This window comes from Staurois parvus, unplaced genomic scaffold (genome assembly GCF_062004578.1).
Source record: "Staurois parvus isolate SC_StPar_1 unplaced genomic scaffold, SC_StPar_1.0 ptg000090l, whole genome shotgun sequence".
Classification (NCBI taxonomy): domain Eukaryota; kingdom Metazoa; phylum Chordata; class Amphibia; order Anura; family Ranidae; genus Staurois; species Staurois parvus.
This window is the reverse complement of record NW_028317886.1, coordinates 10284777-10306374: the sequence shown is the minus strand read 5'-3', so window position 1 is coordinate 10306374 and position 21598 is coordinate 10284777. Positions and strand designations below refer to the sequence as shown.

General features: G+C 39.1%; 1 protein-coding gene across 6 annotated transcripts in view; it reads left to right on the top strand.

The window, feature by feature from the left end:
* Positions 1-21598, top strand: part of GRIA2 (glutamate ionotropic receptor AMPA type subunit 2) — a 238519-nt gene that overhangs the window by 176596 nt on the left and 40325 nt on the right. For all 6 annotated transcript variants that reach the window (XR_016311762.1, XR_016311763.1, XM_089670410.1 and 3 more), the window contains exons 8-11: positions 702-806; positions 4175-4285; positions 14532-14738; positions 17862-18232. Coding sequence is in view for 4 of the 6 variants with exons in the window: in XM_089670410.1 (XP_089526536.1) it covers positions 702-806; positions 4175-4285; positions 14532-14738; positions 17862-18232 (794 nt within the window). In the remaining 2 variants the exon portion in view is untranslated. The remainder of the gene's footprint in view (positions 1-701; positions 807-4174; positions 4286-14531; positions 14739-17861; positions 18233-21598) is intronic.

Sequence of the window (21598 nt, the reverse complement as noted above, 5' to 3'; positions counted from 1 at the left end):
CTGAGGTTTTAACACTTGCTTGCTCATTCGGCTTATTATTCAGTTGTGTTTTGAAACCAGAGGAAATTATTTCAACTCATTAAAGCTTGTTTTTAGAAACACTTGGATGCATAGGAATTATTTCAAAATGTGGCTCAGTGAAGAAAGACCAAGCCACCCATTTGTTTGGCTGTTTTTTTTTAATTATGAGTTTTTCAGAAGACACAAAGCTGGAAAAAAAAATAGTTTACTGAAAAAGAAAAAAAACACCATGCACTTTTTCATCAAACTAAAAAGAAAATTAGGAAAGCAATTTATACTTGTAATGTGTTAGGGGACCATAAGGGTCCATTTACACTCCTGTGCTGTGGGAACCCACATTTTACCTCTGCCCCCTTTAACTCATGTAACATGCATTACTGCATTTCAGTGCTTTTCATTTTGAATGGTACCCCAATGTGCTAAGGCAATGCACATGCACTACAGCATACAGTATGGTAACATTGTTTTACAGTGCATTGCATTACATAAAAGGATCACATGTGATTTTTACCATGTTAGGGTGTATTGGCAGCCCATTCATTTTTACTTGACTGTCATAATGTATGCCATAATGTGCATTTACTTACCTCAAAGAAGAGCATATTGCTTTGTGCAGAACACTTGCATTGAAGAAATTGGTTAATGAATCAATAACTATTGTTTCTGAATTTTTTTAACAGGTCCAAGTTGATGGATTGACAGGAAATATAAAATTTGACCAAAATGGTAAAAGAGTAAATTATACAATCAATATTATGGAACTTAAAAGCAATGGTCCTCGAAAGGTAAGAGTTTTTTCACTATGGTTTTTTTTTCTAATAAATACAATCAATTAATGAAATGGTGAAAGGTATGTTACAGTTTTCATCATTTATTCACAAGTTTGCCTTATTTTAATTTGGTTTCATTTTATTTGAATGCATGACAGGTGGCCCTTAGTAACCTAGGATGTTTTAACTTACTTCCACCTGGTGCTGAACAATGCATGTCCTAATATCTGTTGCATCATCCTACCCCTTCCTCTACTATATTTGAAAGATTATTTTTTTCGGGTACCTAGCTTTGACAGGTACATGCTCTGGCTTCTTACCCCCTCCCCCCCAGCCAGCAACATCCTGGGACATGATGCAGGAAATTACTGTTCTATTGACAAAGCTCAGTGCAACTCAAACATGTGCAGTGGGGAGCAAGCTGTGAGTTGGTAAGAAGTCATAGCCAGCTTCCCACACTCAAGATGACAATGCCAGGAATTCAAAGACTGGTGAAGAACCAGCTCAGGTCATGACAGCGCTGGATCCCTAGGCTGGTGAGTGTCTGTTTATTAAGTCAGTACTGTATTTATAGTTAATTTTTCTGCAAATGGCTGGCGTTCCTATTTAAATGTATGTCCATTCAAAAATTAATTTTTAGTTTTGGATAAAGTGCAGAAGGGCAATAATGCTTGTCAACTTTTTTCTGCTGTTTGATATTGTGTGGGAAAAGTTTGCTACACATAAGAAAGGGATCAAAGGTTCCCAGGGAGTGGTCTTTATAGGGGAGGACTTGTACTGAACAGCATTACTCAATGACTATCCAGGGCTACCAAAGCTAGAAACCTAGTGATATTCCTCTAGACAAGGTTTGCAGACAATAAGACTTTCAGAATTGCTCAAACTGCTAGAATCCTTGAATTTGATTCTGTTCAGGGAACATCTGAACACTCACCAATTCCCTATTTTGATGCCAGGAAAAGTCATTAGGGCTAGTGCTGTGAGCATTGTTCAGAACTGTTAGAATACCCTGAAGAGACAGGTCCCTAGTAAAGGAGTGATTATTAGGAATTGATCCTTGTCAGTCTTTTAGGTAAAGAGATCCCATTGGTGAGTGGTAGGACTGACAAGAATCAAGCATTGTAAAAGGAACATTCTCTCAGTGGGTAAAGGAATCCCATTCAGGGTATGCAGAGCCCATACAGACCTGGGAAGATGCAAAATGAGGTGCAATAATACAAAAAGGGTAAAGATGGGCAGTAATAGGAGGTGTCTGATTCAAGGGTCTAAACTGAAAATCATAGGGGAAGACCTGAGCATACAAATGTCTGGGAGGTAAATTAACAGAAGACCCAGAAGGATGATCAAACAACTCAACACTTGCAAAAGTGGGGGTGCACTTTAGTGCAGAAGGCTGAGCAGAGGGGATAGAGGATCTGTGGTTTTGAGTCATGTGACTTGAATTAGACGTAGGCTGTGACTGCCAAAGAGGAACTACTACTGTAGTAGATCAAGGAGATGAATTGGGTTTCTCTGCCCCTCAACGGATTTCCTGTGTTGAGACAGGAGCATTCTTTGACCCCCAGTGATATTGCTAATGACAGTGTCAAGAGCAGGTACAAAGAAATGTCTTCCCTCGAAGGGCATTTGAGTCAGATGCTCCTGGGAGTTATCATTGGTGTCCCAGGCACATACTGTAGATATTATCTCCATGCAAAACATGAACTTAGAAGCTTGTGAGAAGCCATCTCAGCTAATGCACAGGGCTCCAGACTCTAGTTCCAAATGTTCCATGACACAAGTAATGGAGAAGTCCTCCTCTTTAAAGAATTAAATCCATTGTGACACAGTTTGACAAGGCCAACCACCAACAAAATCACTGCCAATGTATGTGCTGAGGTCACCGATTGAAACGTGACTGTCCTCTGTGGGTTTTTGAGAAGACATGTTGTACCACATAGCAGAACCCACAAACCCAAGCGGCTGGTGCTGATGAAAGCTGAAGGCAGTTGCAGGTGACCAAGTCATTGTAGGCAGGCAGTTGAATGGAAACCAGGTGCTTCAGAAACAGCCTCAGTAGGTTAGTACCTCCTCTAAGCTGAATATCAAGAGAAAGAGCATGGGGTACCTGTGCACAGCACTCCACTTAGCTGATTATGTAAGTCTTCAAGTCCTTTGGCCTTACCTGCTACCACAGTTAAACCTACAGTGGCACATATTCACCACTGTAAGGTAGCTCCCTGTGCCTCCGGCCAACTGGCATTGTTCAGAAAGTGATTCTTTAGAAGAAGGGTCACAAGGCTGTGCCATGGCTAACATTGTAAATAAAGGTCAGGAAAGTGCCACAATGCAGACCCCAGTCACATTCCAGGCTAGCCCTGCAATCTTTTAGATCAGCAGGGTCTGGGTGCAGCCTTCAAAACTATTGCTGAGGATAAGCCAATCCGGAGAGCTGCTGTGTAGAGACTAGTTTAAGCAGTGAAAGTCTTGGAAGTCTTACTTACAGTTACTGAAGAAAAATATATTTACAGTGTACCGAGTTTCTTGCTTGAAGTCAAGAATACCTAAACCCAGCATTTCATATTCCTGATATGTGCCTGCTGTACCATGTACTTGAATGTAAAAGTATCCTGCTCTTTGTGTATTGCTTCCTTTATGTGAAATCCCTGGTGTTCCTGCCAGTCCCTCTGCTTTCCAATCCAAAACCGACTACACTAGGCATGAGAGCACAGCATGGTCAGTTTCTGGCTGTGCTGGAAGATAATCCAATGTTCATTCTTGTGCAGACACCCCCCGCACAGCCATTCACTGGGAAGATTAGTGTACTGCTGTTTCTCCACCCCCAGCTGCGTATGAAGCTGAGATCAGAGGTTATGTGATCAGTAATAAAAAAAAGGGGGGGGGTTATAAAGTTTTTTATACCTCTACAGAAATGGTTTACCTTTCATTTCTATTTTAAATTGAATGGGTTATTTTACAAGGTGAATGTTTACATATAGACTATATATAGTCTTTTATCAGCAGAGCTAAAAAAAAGGGATCCACCCTCCTAGGGCATTAGAAAAAAACTGGGGCATGACAGTTATAGGCAGGATTATATGAGGGCTACCTTCAACTTTTTCTGCTAGTGCCCCATCTTTCTTTAGGTGGCAGTAAAACTCGAATGTTAAATATTTCTGTGTCCCTAAATGGAGGATAAAGAAAAAAGTTTATCATTCATATAAGTAAAAATAAACTTAAAGTACTTTGACTAATGTGGTAAAATAAATTTGCTACATTTGATTGCAGTATCACTTTACATTCTTACAGTATCTCAGTTTGCAAGTAAAACCTACTCAAATATACACATTTGTTTTTACTTTAACAATTACCCATCACTTTCTGTTTGTTATTTTATTTGGCAGATTGGATACTGGAGTGAGGTTGACAAAATGGTGGTTACAGTCACTGATGTAATGTCTGCCAATGACTCCATGGGTCTTGAAAACAAAACTGTTATTGTGACAACCATATTGGTAAGAATTACTGAAAATGTTATTTTGTATTGAACTTGGTACTATGTGGGCTAAATTTACTAAAACTGGTGCACTCAGAATGGTGCACTCATATGGTGCAGCTGTGCATGGTAGCCAATCAGCTTCTAACTTCAGCTTCTTCAATTAAGCTTTGACAATAAAACCTGGAAGCTGATTAGTTTCTAAGCAGAGTTGCACCAGATTGTGCACTCTTCAGTTTTAGTAACTAACCCTGCTGTGTTTACAGTATTTGAATTAAAAGGATGTGACATACAATGAAAATGGCACATTGTCAGCTATGTAATAAATGATATGAAACTGCAACAAAGGTTATATAATATCACCTACAATTCTCTATGACTACACTTTGAAGAATGGTCCGATATTAGGAGTCAAATAGATCCAAAATTGTACTTTTTGTCAAAATAACAAAATAACTATGGGTATTACCTTTACCTGATACGGAACTTCAATGGAAATAATTACAAGCTTTAAGACGGAAAAACCCTTCCTCTGGAGAATTAACACTTTAATTGAGACTTTCATTAGGCTCACCGAATGGCAGAATTTGTCAACTCAGACTGAAAAATATAGACTTATAGCCCAACGGAAGTATCACACCTTGTTATCACTTAATTCTGTACCCCCCCATTTTATGGTTTGCGACTGATTTTTTGTTGAAATGCTTTGCAATGTTTTTTGTTTCCAGCAACTGAATTTGTCAACTCAGACTGATAAATATACATTTATAGTCCAACTGAAGTATCACACCTTGTTATCACTTAATTCTGTACCCCCCCATTTTATGAATTGTGACTGATCTTTTGTTGAAATGCTTTGCAATTTTTTTTGTTTGCAGCAAAAAATTCTGCCCCCCTCCCCCCACTCCATTGCTGTGTGCTGCCATAGCTTAGTAACGGTCACAACCCTGAGCGCGTACATTGAAATGAAGTATGCTGATATTGTTAGAGAGTAGAGTGCGTAGAGGGGTAACCTGGCCTGCTTCTCCTTTGTTGTCCACAGAAGGTGTGCCTGTATGCTGTTGTAGTGCCTTTGTTGCAGTGGAGGTTCCAGATCTTATTAAGCTATATGGAGCCTTAATTACAAGACTAACCAAAGCAAGTTTTAATGATGTATTTAACTTTCAGGAGCACAGTTTTAGGCATCGTATAGTTAGAAGTAAGCTCTATAGTAAATGTGTGGGCCCATGAAATCTGATGAATCAGTTATGGATAGACTAGGAACTGTTAAAAAACAACATCCCGGTCTTATGCAAGACTGGATGTAAATGACCTTTACTGGCTTTTTGATTTGCAGTAATGCTACCTGTTCAGTTTTCCATTTGTTCAGCTTCTACTCTGCAATTAAAGCTAAAAAGACTCTGTCTCTCTGGAAGTTGGGGGGGGGTTGCTCCAGGTATAAAGTGCATGCACCTAGCAGTACCTACACATATAGTACCTGTAGTGGCCTCCTAAGCCTCCCTATAATGAAGCGTTAGCACTTTTTGATTGCACAAAGAAAGAAAGAAAAGCTGTGACCAAAACTGATTTTTTTTTCCTGATGCAATGTAGCATAGATGGATTCCATCATTGTATTTCTTCCAGGTTCTCTACTCCAGACACAGTAATGACAGCTCAAAGTTCTGTTCTCACCTTTTAAAATGTATTGTTCAAATTCTATCACAAATCCACAAAGGGGAATGAAATTAACCTGGTAATGGATTCTCCATATAGTATATGGAAACATATAGTATATGGAAAAATGATTTAATAGGTACCAATATGTGGGTATGTGTATGAGAAATCCCCTTCCTAAGAATAATTATAAAGCCCCATACATGGAATGAAATCCCATCTCACTCTACCCAAAATAGAGTTCCACTTGAATGTTATTAATGTTAGAATTTATTTTAAATGATTAAATGATTCAAATGTGTTTTTTGGACAACTAACTAAAACTGCTGAAGGAAAATATTGCTGCAAATGTAGGGCAGTTCTGTTAATTTTTATACAAGATGTTTAAGTGCAGTTATAAATTATAGTTCAATCCTGTGCAGCTCACAAGAAAAGAGACAGCTTATTGTTATATATAACCAAGTCATAGGATTCCCTAAGGACTGAAATTATTATCTGTAGAGGCATCCCATCCATCTCTCTATTACCTTTCTCCCCCAGCACCCTAATCAGCTCACATTGTGTATTACATGTCCCAGAACAGATATTTTTAGATCTCGTATATCAATATTTCTGTGAGAAGAATTCAAGTAATTTCCTCTCATGGGACTATAAACAGCTTCTGGAGTATTTAAGAGAGTTTTCCTGAGATATTATCCTAAATATCAATATCGCACTAAACATATCTGCCTCATTAACAGATAATGAATACACATTCCAGTGCAATCTTACTTTATGAATTAAATTAAATACTTTGGTTGTGTGGATCCTGACAGTTGTAATTTTAATTCTTGTAGAGCATTGCGCGTTATAATTGTGGACATGTCTAATTAGAGCTTTTGTATTCTACCCTACTCCCAAGTCATCTGCTCTCATCATCAACCAACTTCTTCATTTCTCATCCCAGTTGCTGCTTTTAAAAACGGATACATTTTTACCAAGTTATAATGCTTCCAGCAGATAACTCTTGCTTGCACATTAGCCCATAGGATGTGCTGGTATTGCAACTGACTCTGGAGTTTGTCATTTTAAAGATGCAAAGCATGGTGCTGAACAGGGAATGGTGTCACAAAAACATAGAAAATAGATGGGTGCACAAAGGAAACCCAAAAAATAAGACCGGACTATATAGGCTCAATATGGGAGATGACACAATATATAAAACAAAATACACATTATTGTACACATTAAAATATAGAATAAAATCCAAGCATAAGAAGAGATCAAGACACCAGCTTTCATTATATTAGCAGTTAGGCTAGATTAAAGTGGTTCTAAAGGCTGAAGGTTTTTCCTACCTTCAATATGCAGCCCCACAATACTAACCTCAGCCCAATCCTGATCCAGCAATGTGTACAAGAGCAAATGCTTCCTCAGCTCTCTCCCTCCTCATTGGCTCAGACACAGCAGTGGGAGCCATTGGCTGCTCTCAGTCACAGCCAGTGGGGAGGGTGAGGGCTGAGCCATGCACTGTGTGGCTTATGGACACAAAGAGCTGGCTCGGGAGTGAGCACACATGAGTGCCTCCATAGTAAGCTGTTTGGTATGGGGCATTTAGCAGGGCGTAAGAGCCAGGAGCTTTGGAAGGGGACCCGAGAAGAAGAGGATTGGGGCTGCTTTGCTCAAAACCATTGCATAGAGCAGGAAAGTATGACAAGTTCGATATTTTAATTTTTTAAAAAAATGAACGTTTACAACCACTTTAATGTCTAGTCACTGGGATTTACTATCTAGGAGAATAGTACTATCTAGGAGAACAGTTTTTTACTTAGCCAGGGGAATATGTGTTCACTTTGAGCACCCAATGAAGTGCTGTGTAATTGAAAAAATAGAACGTGTCTTCCATAATTGAATGAGGTAAATGAATACAGTGCAATTACAATTATAAAACAATTATAAATACAATTATAAAATTATATATTTTTTTAGTAAATTAACCCCATTGTTTCTATGCTTCAAAAACCTGAGAGTGACCTAGGAGCAAGCCTATTGTAGTACTGACCTATGGTGTAAATTCGTCTATTTTAAATACATCTTACTATTTCCATCTTCCATCCTGTGTATTTACTAAGGTACAATTGGCAGCAGTATGTTCATTCTAATCAGGTTTATAGGAGATTCAAATATGTTCCCCTGGCACTTGAAACTTAGGAGGAGATTTACTAAAACTCGAGCACTTAGAGTCTGGTGTAGCTGGGCTTGTTAGCCAATCAGCTTCTATCCTCAGCTTATTCAATTAAGCTTTGACAACAAAACCTGGAAGCTGATTGGTGCAGACGTGAGGCTGATTTTGCACTCTCCAGCTATAGTAAATAAACCCCTGTGTCTATCCCACTTGTCATGGGATAGACCAAAGGACTCCTTCTGCTTGGAGCAGCTCCAATGGGAGCATTCCTTAATGTATGTTTACTTATTATATGCACAAGTCATTTTATTTACCCTCAATACATTTGAAAAAAATGGTCTTTTTTGAGATGATTCAAAATAACTGACCTTTTGTAATATATAATGGTGAATAAAGAGGCCTACACACTGCAAAAGCAGCACATTATACATGGGCATAGAAGGGTTTGTCTCTGAACCAACAGCAAGAAAAGAATATCATCAGCCAGCATGATCACTTGTGGTCTTAACATGTGAGAAACATATGTAATTATATTTTTATTGTTCGTGACCTTATAACTTTTAACACTCTAAGTCTATGCCTGGATACATTATGGCTGATGCCTTACTTAAAACTATAATTTTGCATATCTACTCACAGTGTTGCTCCTACATTCATTGTCTGGGTACATTGTGCCCGGAGCCCAGCTATACATCTTTGATTCTGCCCCTTGTATTAATAACCCCTTTCTTTTATTCATTCATTCAGTGACTCACACCCATCGCTTTTGACCTTAAGTTACCAGCGGTGAGGCATACACTTAACCAATATGTAGCATTCTTAAGTGACAGCATAAACTTCACTTTAAGCAATTTTTATGATACGCTAACAGACTGAAAAGTTAGGACTGTGTTTTTTTCCTATTACTATGTAATTCATTTTTTTTAGTTCTAGTGCCAAGCATTTTCCCCAAAAATTACATAATGATGAGCACACATTTATTCATGTATAAACAGCTACCAGAATCTAAATGGCAAACACATCTTCAGGGACAAGCATGATATTTCCTCAATGGCTCAGAATAGCATAGAACTTAGCAATTAAACTGTGACAGTGGTGTTTCAGCGCTAATGCAAGACAATTATAATTGGTGTCATGGGAAATTTCCATATGGTGGTGACTTTTTATAAACTGATCATAATTTATGATGCACAGCTGACCTTTTCAATTTGTGACCTGGGCCCAGGACACCATCACAGATAATTTGGTGATCTAGCCAGTCTGGCAATGGGAATTTGTATTAGGCAGATGAAAATAAGTCTGCCATTGCCGGAACATGAGGTAAAAAAGGACATAAGCACAGTGACATTCTAACATTTTATTGAATGTTTAGCTGGTCAGTTAGTTCATTACTTATTTAAGTTAAAGATTCTGGAGACCTCACTTACAAAAAGTTATTGATAAGATAGAGTGCAGAGATGGGTAACAATAGTGGTGAAAGGTCTGGGGGATAAAAATGATCAAGAGGGACTTCAGGAACTTAAAATGTACAGTCTGGAGGAAAGAAGGGAAAGGGGAGACATGATTGAAACCTTTAAATGCACTGCTCCAAAAAATTAAAGGAACACTTTTTAATCAGAGTGTTCCATCAAGTTAATTAAACTCCTGGGATATTGACCTGGTCAGTTAAGTAGCAGAGGGGGTTGTTAATCAGCTTCAGCTGCATTGGTGTTAATGAAATTATCAACAGCTGCTCTAGATGGGCGAAAATGAGATGAACCCCAAAACAGGAATGGTTTTACAGGTGGAGGCCACTGACTGTTTTTCGCTAGGTTTTCATTTGGCTAGGGTCAGTGTCACTACTGGTAGCATGAGGAGATACCTTGACCCTACAGAGGTTGCACAGGCAGTCCAACTCCTTCAGGATGGCACATCAATACATGCCATTGCCAGAAGGTTTGCTGTGTCTCCCAGCACAGTCTCAAGAGCATGGAGGAGATTCCAGGAGACAGGCAGTTACTCTAGTAGAGCTGGACAGGGCCATAGAAGGTCCTTAACCCATCAGCAGGACTGGTATCTGCTCCTTTGTGCAAGAAGGAAAAGGATGAGCACTGCCAGAGCCCTACAAAATGAGCTCCAGCAGGTCACTGGTGTGAATGTCTCTGACCAAACAATCATAAACATACTTCATCAGGGTGTTAAGTCAATAAATCAATGTAGTGCTACTCCTATATATTACCAATCCATGTACCCTTATGTTTATACATACCAATAGACATACTGTGTGAAATAAATGACACAAACTAAATAAAAATAACACAAAAAAAGTGCCACGATAAAACGTGACATACCTATAAAACAATATATAAATGCCACCATGCAATGTGACACTAAGATACACTACATCAAATAATAGTGTTCTACAACTGAACTCAAACGTGGAGGTGAATAATGATCCAGTGAGAAAAGTGATACATCAATACCACTATAAACTAAATATAAAATATATAAAACCATGCATAGGACTAGTGCATTTAAATGAAAATACAAGCCATACACTAGTGCCACAATATATAACAGAGGATATATACCATAAATAAGTATAATATATATGAAAATCTCAATATGTGCAATATACGTACATCAAACAAAAAATAAAAAATTAAATATAAAAAATGTGTGACAAAATGTGCAAATCCTTGTGCAAACAACACACTAATTAGATGAAACTGAAAAGTCTGATCTGTGCTCCAAAGTCCAATAAGTGGATGATACCACTACTTCAAATCCAACACTCATGCTGATAAAAGTGGGGTAACTGCTGGTAAAAAATCCAACCAACGGCTAGATTAGCCCCTCACCTCCAGATTTCGACCCGTGAGGGTCACAGCGTATTGTGGGATCACACCCTCAGATCTTTCTAGTATACAGCCTCTCCACTGGTCTGCTCTCCCCGCACACAGATCTCCCTCTCAGGGGGGTCAGCACTCAGGTAGTGGCTCCTCTCCAAATAAGGTATGGGTATGTGCCAGTATCTCAAACATAAACACAATCTCCCATAGTGCAATATGTTTTATTCATCAAAAGATCCAAATACAGTAAAAATGCACTCTCATAAATCTTCAGTGTCTAACAGCTTCAAACCACATGCTCACTGGTGTGATTGTCTCTGACCAAACAATCATAAATAGACTTCATCAGGGTGGCCTGAGGGCCTGACATCCTCTAGTGGGCCCTGTGCTCACTGTCCGGCACCATAGAGCTCGATTGGCATTTGCCATTGAACACCAGAATTGGCAGGTCTGCCACTGGCACCCTGTGCTTTTCACCGATGAGAGCAGGTTCACACTGAGCACATGTGACAGACGTGAAAGGGTTTGAAGAAGCTGTGGAGAACGTTATGCTGCATTTAACATCATTCAGCATGACCGTTTTGGTGGTGGGTCAGTGATGGTCTGGGGAGGCATATCCATGGAGGGATGCACAGATTTTTACAGGCTAGACAATGGCACCCTGACTGGCATTAGGCATCGGGATGAAATCCTTGGATCCATTGTCAGACCCTACACTGGTGCAGTGAGACCTGAGTTCCTCCTGGTGTGTGACAATGCCTGGCCTCATGTGGCGAGAGTATGCAGGCAGTTCCTGGAGGATGAAGGAATTGATACAGTTGAATGGCCCCCACACTTGCCTGACCTAAATCCAATAGGAAATCCAATAGAAATATGATATCCAATGGGATATCATGTTTCAGTTCAACCGACACCACCAGGTTGCACCTCTGACTATCCAGGAGCTCAGTGATGCCCTGGTCCAGATCTGGGAGGAAATACCCCCAAGACACCATCTGTCATCTCATTAGGAACATGCCCTGACATTAGGCATGCATAAAAGCACATGGGGGCCATACAAACTACTGAGTACCATTTTGAGTTGCTAAACTGAAATGTTGTCAAAATGGACTAGCCTACTGCATAATTTTTTCACTTTGATTTTCGGGGTGCCTTTAAATTTAGTCCTCTGTAGGTTGATAATTTTAATTTCCATCAAACGATGGGGCATCCTTACGTTCTTAACACATTACCCAGTCCATTTCAGTATAGATATCTGGCATGATATTTTTCCGCATTGAGATCTGATGTGTTTTCAAAGTGTTCCTTTAATTTTTTTGAGCAGTGTGCATCAAGGGGGTGAATAAGGTTCAAGAGGACAGTATTTTCAACACAAAACCAAAATCAAGATCATGGGGACATGACCTTAAACTAACTGGAGGAAAGGTCAAAACTAATCTCAGAAAGTATTATTTTACTGAAAGAGTGTAGTTGATGCTTGCAATAAACTTCCAGGAGAGGTAGTGAGCCAGTCAACAGTAAATAGTTTCAGATATGCTTGGGACAAGTATAGATCTATACTCTATATCTTCAAAAATTTAAAAATGGGTGGACTCGATAGACCAGTCTGTCTTTTTCTGTCATCACTTTTCTATGTTTCTATATTTCTAATTGCTCAACATACCCAAGCTGCTTTAAATAGTAAGGTTTTAACTTATCAGTAGGGTATTTAGAACCTAACTCACTGTGAACTTAAGTGCAGCACTATCTCTTTTCATGGCTCCCTTTGTCTAGGAAAAAAGGTGTAACTGAATTTTTTGAGGGTCAAGCTCATGCAGTTTCCAGGGTAGTGAGGTGACTGCCAGAATTAGTTCCATATCCCCAGAACCAAGATAGGGCAGACTTTTCAAGAGGTAAGTTGTAGTTGCATGCTGCCTGTCCTACAGTGAAGGAGTATAGAGCCCACAAGGTGATGTTACCGCTATACCTAAACCTAGGAGATTTTTAAAGCTTTATTCAAAGTATATCCAGTCTTTCTCAGGCTTTTTTTTACTGTGTGGAGGGAAAGTAAAACTAAAAGTGCTTAGAATGGAACCTTACAAAGAAAACTCACAGAAGTGTGCAATAGGAATAAGCAGACTCACCACACCTTTAGCTAGGCGGTAATAAAGTGTATTGTGTTATATTTGAGGGGGTGATGTTTTAAGCATGTCTGACTACTTTACAGTGCACCACCAGGAGTATAATCTATTTATGACAAAATAGTTTTATAAGTAATATAGCGTTATAAATAGTAATTTTATTCATAGCAACCAGCTGGCTAAAATCTAACCAGCATGGAAAGATTGACAGTTGGAATTTGATTATCTGCTGTAGATCTTTCCTGTAGAAACCTACAGGCACTCATTTAAAAAACATTTGCCTTAGCATTCCTTTTCTGTTCATTCAGCTGTCCACTCTTTATGTGGGAATATTGTGGGATAACAAGCAATCTATAGTATGTTTTATAGGTCTTTACTCACAGTAATTAATATTGTTCTTAGATAGCTTTTCTATTTCTGTACTTAAGTGATTATTGGTATTGTAAAATGTCTTTAACTGTTACATAGGGTCTAATTTATAAAATTGTTCTGTGTATTGCCCAGAGCAGACAATAATGTTTTCATTCTCTCATACAGAAAAATTAAATAGTGAATCTGACTGGCTGAGACTGTTGCTACACCAAACACTTTGATAAATGACTGTAAAAAGAAAGTTAAGCATTTCATCTTCATCTGCTCTACCGGCATCATAGCAGATTTAGGCATTTATTTTTCCTCTGTTATGCTCATGTCCTGCTCCCCAACTTCCCAGAAGAAGATATGCTCACCTTTACTTAGTATTGCACCACTCTAAAATCAAAGATAAATACCCAAACGTTATGTATATGTGTGAACATTTTACTCATTATATTCAATGCAACAGTGCTCGATGATTCATGACTCGCCCAACATTGTCACCCGGAACCTGGGAAGGAGTCCTTAGCTCTGAACAAGCTCCTTTAAGACTGATTGGACATTACACAGGGTTTTTCTCTGTCTTATTGTTGAAGCAAGCAAAGCTGAGTGTAGAGGGGAAAATTTAATTGACTCTATTAACTTGTCTTGCATAGACAAAGCAAAGGGTCATGTTCTATGATAAAATTAGAATGAATCTCTAACAGCATTTATTCCCCTTTCCTCAGTCCCACACTGAGACTAGAAAACAAAATATCAGTAAGGTAGCTACACAGGTAATGTTAGGTTAACAACAATAAAGCCAACACCAGATGGCAGAGTAGCAAGCTGGAGGTTTTCTTATTGTACATGGGAATACATCACTAATTGTCAGGTGCACCGGATGCCACTCTGATGGTCCTGCCAAATTAGGCCATGGCCTATGATGGTTGTACAGACAAGGTGACTGTACTCTACACATTTTCCTCTTTTTATGTTGGGCTGCAGTAAAAAGGCCATTTATATATCAAATCTATCTGAAAATAAGATTGTGTGGTTTATCCTGCCAGTCATCAGGTTGCATACAAATGATAGTTTTACACCATCAATTTGGTATTAAAGAAAATGTTCAGATCTTGTAAATAATGATTGTGATATTTCCAGGAAGCCCCATATGTGATGTTTAAGAAAAATGCAGATCAGTTCGAAGGAAATGATCGCTATGAAGGATATTGTGTTGATCTGGCAACTGAGATTGCCAGGCACTGCGGATTTAAGTACAAGCTGACAATAGTGGCTGATGGAAAATATGGAGCAAGAGATGCAGAAACAAAAATATGGAATGGAATGGTGGGGGAATTAGTTTATGGGGTAAGTACAGTATACCTTGTTATTGAAGAATGTTAATGACTAACACCAAAGAACAAAAACATTGATCACCATATTGTTTGCTAATACCAATATTTCATGTTCATGTCTGAAACTCCCTCACTAATTATGAAAAAATGATTAAAAAATTATCATGCTTAAAATTATAAGGGTGCATCCATTATTTTGGTTTAAGCATTATTTGATAAATGTAACTTCTTAAGGTAGATATAGTGTGAATTACGTGAACATATGACTGATCTATCTTATTTAAGTTACATGGCTAGCTGAAGCTATCTGATGGCACAACATAACTGCTTATTATATAGCTGTGCCATTGGGGTATCTTCTTGAGACAGTAACAAAAGAATCACATTTCATGTTTAAGTTTTGTGATAACAGTACTTCACATCACACCTGGGGAGATGTTGAAACATTTTCCTGCAGTCGAGCTTCAAAATTACTCACAAACCACAAAGCTATTTCCTTTTTCTTTTTCGGACATGATTCATGATATTTCTTTCACCTCTTTCACCTTGAAATATGACGTTATTACAGTCTGAAAGAATGAACAGTGGTATTTATTGAAGGATTGATGTGCTTGACATATCATTTTAGTTTCCATAAATCTGTCCAGGAAACAATTGCTTTATGTAAAAAAAAAAAAAAGTTGTAATGAGTGAAGGATGCCATGTTGTATCTTGAGGCGTATTTATGAAAATGTGCAGGCAAGAACTCTGCCTGATGCTTATAGCAACCAATCAGAATCATTGATACATTTTTTATTTAGAAATGACAAATAGAAGCATATTCACATCCCAATGTTTAAAGTATATACCGGCACACAATTGTTTACAGCAACAGGGATACTACAAGAAGCTAGTCCAATTGGAATATTAGAACTGAAGGACTCCGTTTGTTACACTAAAGGCAGTTTAATGTTTTGGTTGGTACCAGAAAGGCAGCAGCCCAAACTCTAAGACTGTTTACCGCCAGTATCCACCATTGGGCACAACCAACTGGAGGGACATCTCCATACCCACCCACACAACCACCCACCTACGTTCCAGTGACTGGTCCTGTCAGTCCAGCAGAAACAAGATAATGTTTTGATCAATTAAATATACTTATAATGCCGCGCTCCTACTATAAATACTTAATCATATATTGTGTGTGACTAATAATAATAAATAAAATAAATAAACTAATAAATAATTAAAAAATCAATTAATTAATTAGTGTGACATATTAATAAATGTATATAAATCAAACCATTATTGTGCTAAAACATGCCATTTGTGCTCAATCAATAATATCAATGCCATAATAAATATGCGGATGTAATTCATATAGTGCATAAATAAATTAAAATGTATTTTATATAACTTTGTGCAATGTGCAATGTGCAGGTGAACTCCTTAATCCCTCTTTCCAGGTGCCGTGTAGTCTCAATATGCGCTCACCTTAATATTTGCCCAAATAAATTTAGGCAAATAGACTTTTAGTCCTTCCAGGACTGGTGGGATAATGCTCCTCTATAAAATATTCCAGATAGATGTGAAGGCCTGCTCAGATCCTCCTATGATCTCCTCTTAATTCATACACGTAGCCTCTCATAGATAGACATTTGGAAAATGTGTGAGTATCTCCTATTTCCCCTCCTGGGGACACCTCCTCCTCATATCCACCTTTCCTCAGTACTGGATATATAAATCAGATGGAGAAAAAAAGACCATGGTGCCTTATCCTTTTAGGTAAGAGTAGTTTATTGCTACCAGATGCGGTGATACAGCAGTTTGAGGCACTTATCTGGTACAGATATGCAGAGCTAGTAGTTCACTCTGCCTTTCTGTCTGCCTCTGCTGGAATCGCCGAGCCTCTCCGATGCAACGTCGTGACGTCAGAGCCCCTCCCCTACGCGTTGCGTCACAGGGTCACGTGACTTCATCAGGGGCCAATCATTTTCCGGGTGCATCAAGCCCCTGCAACCACAGCTGTTACTCCACCAGTCTGACTTTGGAAAACCTCATGAATACACATTTGGCCTGGGATTTACTCCCAGTCAGCTAGCATGCAGTAACAGCCCTGAAGAAGGGAAAATCCTTTCTCCCAAAATGTGTCAGCTTGATGCACTTGTTGCTACTATAAATAACAATTCTTGAATTCCTAACTAGCTCCTCCTTTCCTCATGTTCTCTCATTTTTACATGTGGAAACAACCTTAAGGTCGTACCAAAAAGGCAGCTGCCCAAGACCCAAGAAGGTTTATGACCTATCTCCACCATCGGACACATTCCTACCTGAAGGAAGCCAGTTCACCCACATAACCACACACCCTGGACTAGCAACACATTTAGTCAGTCCAGCATGGTCTCCAACACCTACGTGTCATCATTATATGTTATTTCCTTTGTACATGAAGTGGAAGAAAAGGCATTTTTTACTTTTTTTAAAAATGCTTTACCCTTTACAGTATTGCTCTGCAGCGACCATTCCTAGTGCATAAAACACTGTATTCCAGTTTCAGTCTGTATAATGGCTTAGCTAAGATATTGCTGTAATGTTGCAATAAAAAGCCATTGAAACATTGCACTGGAGTAAGGACCTTTCAGTGACATTGGTGCCTTTCCGCCTCTTGCTGCCACCCTAATTCTAAATATCTCTGCTTCTCTAATTAATAGCGTAGCACATGCTTGTTTCATGCCTATTTTGCAAAGCACATTTCAATCCAGTGTCATACAAGTGTTATATAACTACTCCATTTGATACCAACTTAAGCCTCAGCAGGCTCAGATATTTCTCCTAGGCTACAACCTCTCCCATGGGAAGTAGGACAGCGGGATCAGGTGACCTAAGTTTAGATGATAATTGTTTGGTGCCCTGCTTAATTTTCATCAATGGTTTTTATTGCACCCGATTTCCAATGAACTATGTCCTTGCTGCTGTCTTGATAAACAAGATTATAAAACTGTTATGGAATAAAATGTTTTAAATATGAACATTGCTAATGATTTTCCTGAATCATGTTATAGCATAATTTAAAATGGTCAGATAAAAGGTCAGTTTTAGTTCCTCACTTGTAACTAAAAAAAATATAATTTCTGATTGTATATTCTTTGTTTTACAGAAAGCGGATATTGCAATAGCTCCATTAACAATTACACTGGTGAGAGAAGAAGTAATTGACTTCTCCAAACCTTTCATGAGCTTGGGAATCTCGATTATGATCAAGAAGCCTCAGAAGTCAAAACCAGGAGTGTTTTCCTTTCTCGATCCCTTAGCATATGAGATCTGGATGTGCATAGTGTTTGCTTACATTGGGGTCAGTGTAGTTTTATTCCTGGTCAGCAGATTTAGCCCATACGAATGGCATACTGAGGAGTTTGAAGACGGAAGAGAAACTCAAAGTAACGAGTCATCTAATGAGTTTGGGATATTTAATAGTCTATGGTTTTCCCTTGGTGCCTTTATGCAGCAAGGATGCGATATTTCGCCAAGGTTGGTGATTCATTTACTTTTACTTTGTGCATTTTTGGTCTGAGGTGGATGCCATGGTGCATATACAATATATTTGCTTCACTGGAGGAAAAAAAGTCTCATCGCATGGTCACACTAATTGTTTTATATGTTAGTATTCTGGAAACAGATCCTAAAACTATGGGCTGAAATATATCCTTTACTTGGGTGTTTTCTTATTAAAGGTATATGCACCATGTAAAGACTACAGAAATGCACAAGGTTCCAATCATTTTATGCCTGCTTGGAGGGGTACCGTGTTTTTGCTGCATTCCCAGTCTACAGTTCCAGGCCCACATGGCCAGCATGAACTGTGATGGGATGAAAGGATGGTGAGCTGCAACTGGAATGATTTTGTTGCTCCTGTGCCATGCAAGTCACACTGGACTTCTTTAATAACTGATTTTGCATGTATAAAGCTGATCAAGTGGTAAGACTCCATAAAGAGGAATGTTGTGTGGTTTATCTTGGAGGTAGGTACATTAGCTGTTATTATTTTGTCATTTCAAGTGTAGACAGAAAAACAAACAATCTCATTACAACTATGCACTGTTGCATTACCAGTTGTCGGTTGATTTTTCAGCTTCTGCGGGTGAGACTCAAGTATGTCTTTAATTACTTTTATATGTGGGTAACAAATTATTGAATAAGAGCATTCCTGAGTAATACAAATGTGTAGCATTAGGTGAACAGAGCATCTGGTTTCTTATACAAATGTAAGTTTTAAAACTGTAAAGGCAATTTGCACAGGTCTTGAAACAAGCTGGTTAACATTCTACTGTGTAATGTTGTATAGTGTATAGCGTTTTGAGAATAAAAATAATAGGTTAAATCTGAAAGGAGATTTATATAATAGAGATATCTAGGCTGCTATTGCTGACCTTCTTCAAACATTTATGGCTCGTCCTGTCTGTTTTCAGGACTTCCACTAAGTTGTTAACCCAGAATTAGTATCTAGTAAGTACAATTAAAGTTAAAACAGAATTAAACCCATCAATTTAACTGTTGCTCAAAACAGTTACATTTAAAGTGTTATTAAACCCACAACAGTAAAATCAATCTGTATATGCAGTAAAGCATGCTGGTTATACTCACTGTGGAAGGGTTAATATGTTAATCTTCCACATTGTGTAAAAAGGCCGTTTGATCCTGTCTTCTCTGATCCTCCCCTTCTTCTACTGTCCCCAATCCATCTGCTGATAGTACAGAGTTCTAGGAGTCACTCTACACATGCTCAGTTTAGTGCGTATCGCCAGAGAGTTTTTTTTCTTTGGGAGGGTGCGTGTGATTAGCACAGGGCCAATCAGCACTGTCCAGACAGAGGATCGGGGGTTATACAGCCTCATAGCACAGTCACAGCAGAATTAAATCTTCTCCTACATGCTTTAACCAGTGCTCAGCTGAACAGTGATAGAAGTCACAAGACTGCTATATACTGCTGATGCGAAAAGGTATTTAGTAGTTTATATTTGCTAAAATAATTGCATTTCCATGTTGTGTGTACTGTGGGAGACCAGATATAGTGAATGCAGGGTCATGGGTTTAGTAACATTTTAAGGCATGGGGTAAATGATAACTATGTCAGTTGACCGTGCTCTCAATTGAACTGGCAAGCTATCAAATAGTTATTCTCATAACTGATCACACGCATGGCACCAAGCCAACTGCGAATCAAACAGAGGCTAAGATGGGAGTTTTCTAGGCTGTAAAGGGTAGGAGGGTTTAGCCCTTTACCCTGGAATCTTGCAGATAAGTGATTATGAAAGTATAAAACCACTGGATCAGAATGACAGTACTACAAAAAAATTTTCAGAACAAGAGGGCAGACGTGGCTGCCTGCCTAAATATGCTGTGTCCTGTAGTCTGGGAGGCAGAGTGGTTATAGAGCAGGGGTGGACTGACAACTCATGGGGCCCCCAGGCAATAGGGGATCATGGGGCCCCTGTGTCCTTGCCCAAACTCAAAAAAGCCCATGAAAAAGGTACCAGGGGCATCTCATGGGGCCCCTACTGACCCTGGGCCCTCGGGCAGTGCCCGAGTTTCCAAATGGTCAGTCCGCCCCTGTTATAGAGTGCTTTATTAAAGCGGAGTTCCACTCAAAAGTGGAAGCTCCACTTGTTTGCCTCCCCCCCCTCCACTGCCATATTTGGCACTTTTTGGGGGGAAGGGGGGAGCGGGTACCTGGTTTTGACAGGTACCCGCTCCCATTTCCTGCTCAGTACGCCACGGTGAGGTGAGCCAGAAGTTCGACCCTCTCCTTCCTCCTGCAGTCTCCTGGGAACCTTCACAGGTTCAAAAAGACTGCTGGCCCAATCAGAATGTGCAGCACGACTCGCACATGCGCAGTGGGCACCCGGCTGTGAAGCCGCAAGCTGTCACAGCATGGTGACCACAGTTGTGATGCTGGCACCGGGGAAAGAAGAGGCAGAGAAGGGACGGCGCGGGTGAGCACATCACTGGACCCTGGGACAGGTAAGTGTCTGGAACTCCACTTTAACAAGTTCAGACTTCTAATATATCAGAACAGGAACAGGAAGTAGAAATGACATTTACAGAGTAGAAAATGTATTGTACATGTAACAACTGTTAACAGCGACATCTACAGGCCTAAGGTATAAACACTACACATTTCCCTCAAAGTGCTAAATCATTTTTTTCTCAGTGAAAAATACAGACAACAACACTGTAAAGAATTATATCACATTCAGCGTTTTTTATTTGGTTTTATTAGAGGAAAAAGTAGCTATGAGATGGAGTGCATTCATATGCTAAATCCAGTCGATTATTATATCATATACAAATACAAATGCAAACAGAAAACAAATATAGCTCTCAGATCAAAGACCAGTCATCCTGCTCAAGGAGAGAGAGCAGCTGTGATTGGTCTTTTTTATAGGAAGCCCTTGCACAGAGGAAAAGTTTCACACCGATTACTGCAGAGATCTTGAAGAAATACTCAAAGCACACCAAGATTCAAGTAAGAATACACATGATTCTTGTATTTAGACTATATTTGCTTATCCTGGAGTTAAGCTTTTATTCCTTAAACTCCTAAAGGATAAGTTCACCTATGTTACATGTGACAACTGTATTTAGGGTATAACATGTAATATATTACTACGCAGCACCCCCGCTTAAAGCAGTGCTGGTGGTTATAATCTTTGCAGTGCTGGGATTAATATTGCAGTGCTGGGGCTTATCATTACTGCAGGGCTAGCAGTTATCATTATTGCAGCACTGGGGATTATCATTATTGAAGTGCTAACAGTTACTTTTATTGAAGTACCAAGGATTGTCATTATTTCATTGCTGAGGGTGGTCATTATTGCATTGCTGGGGGTTATTATT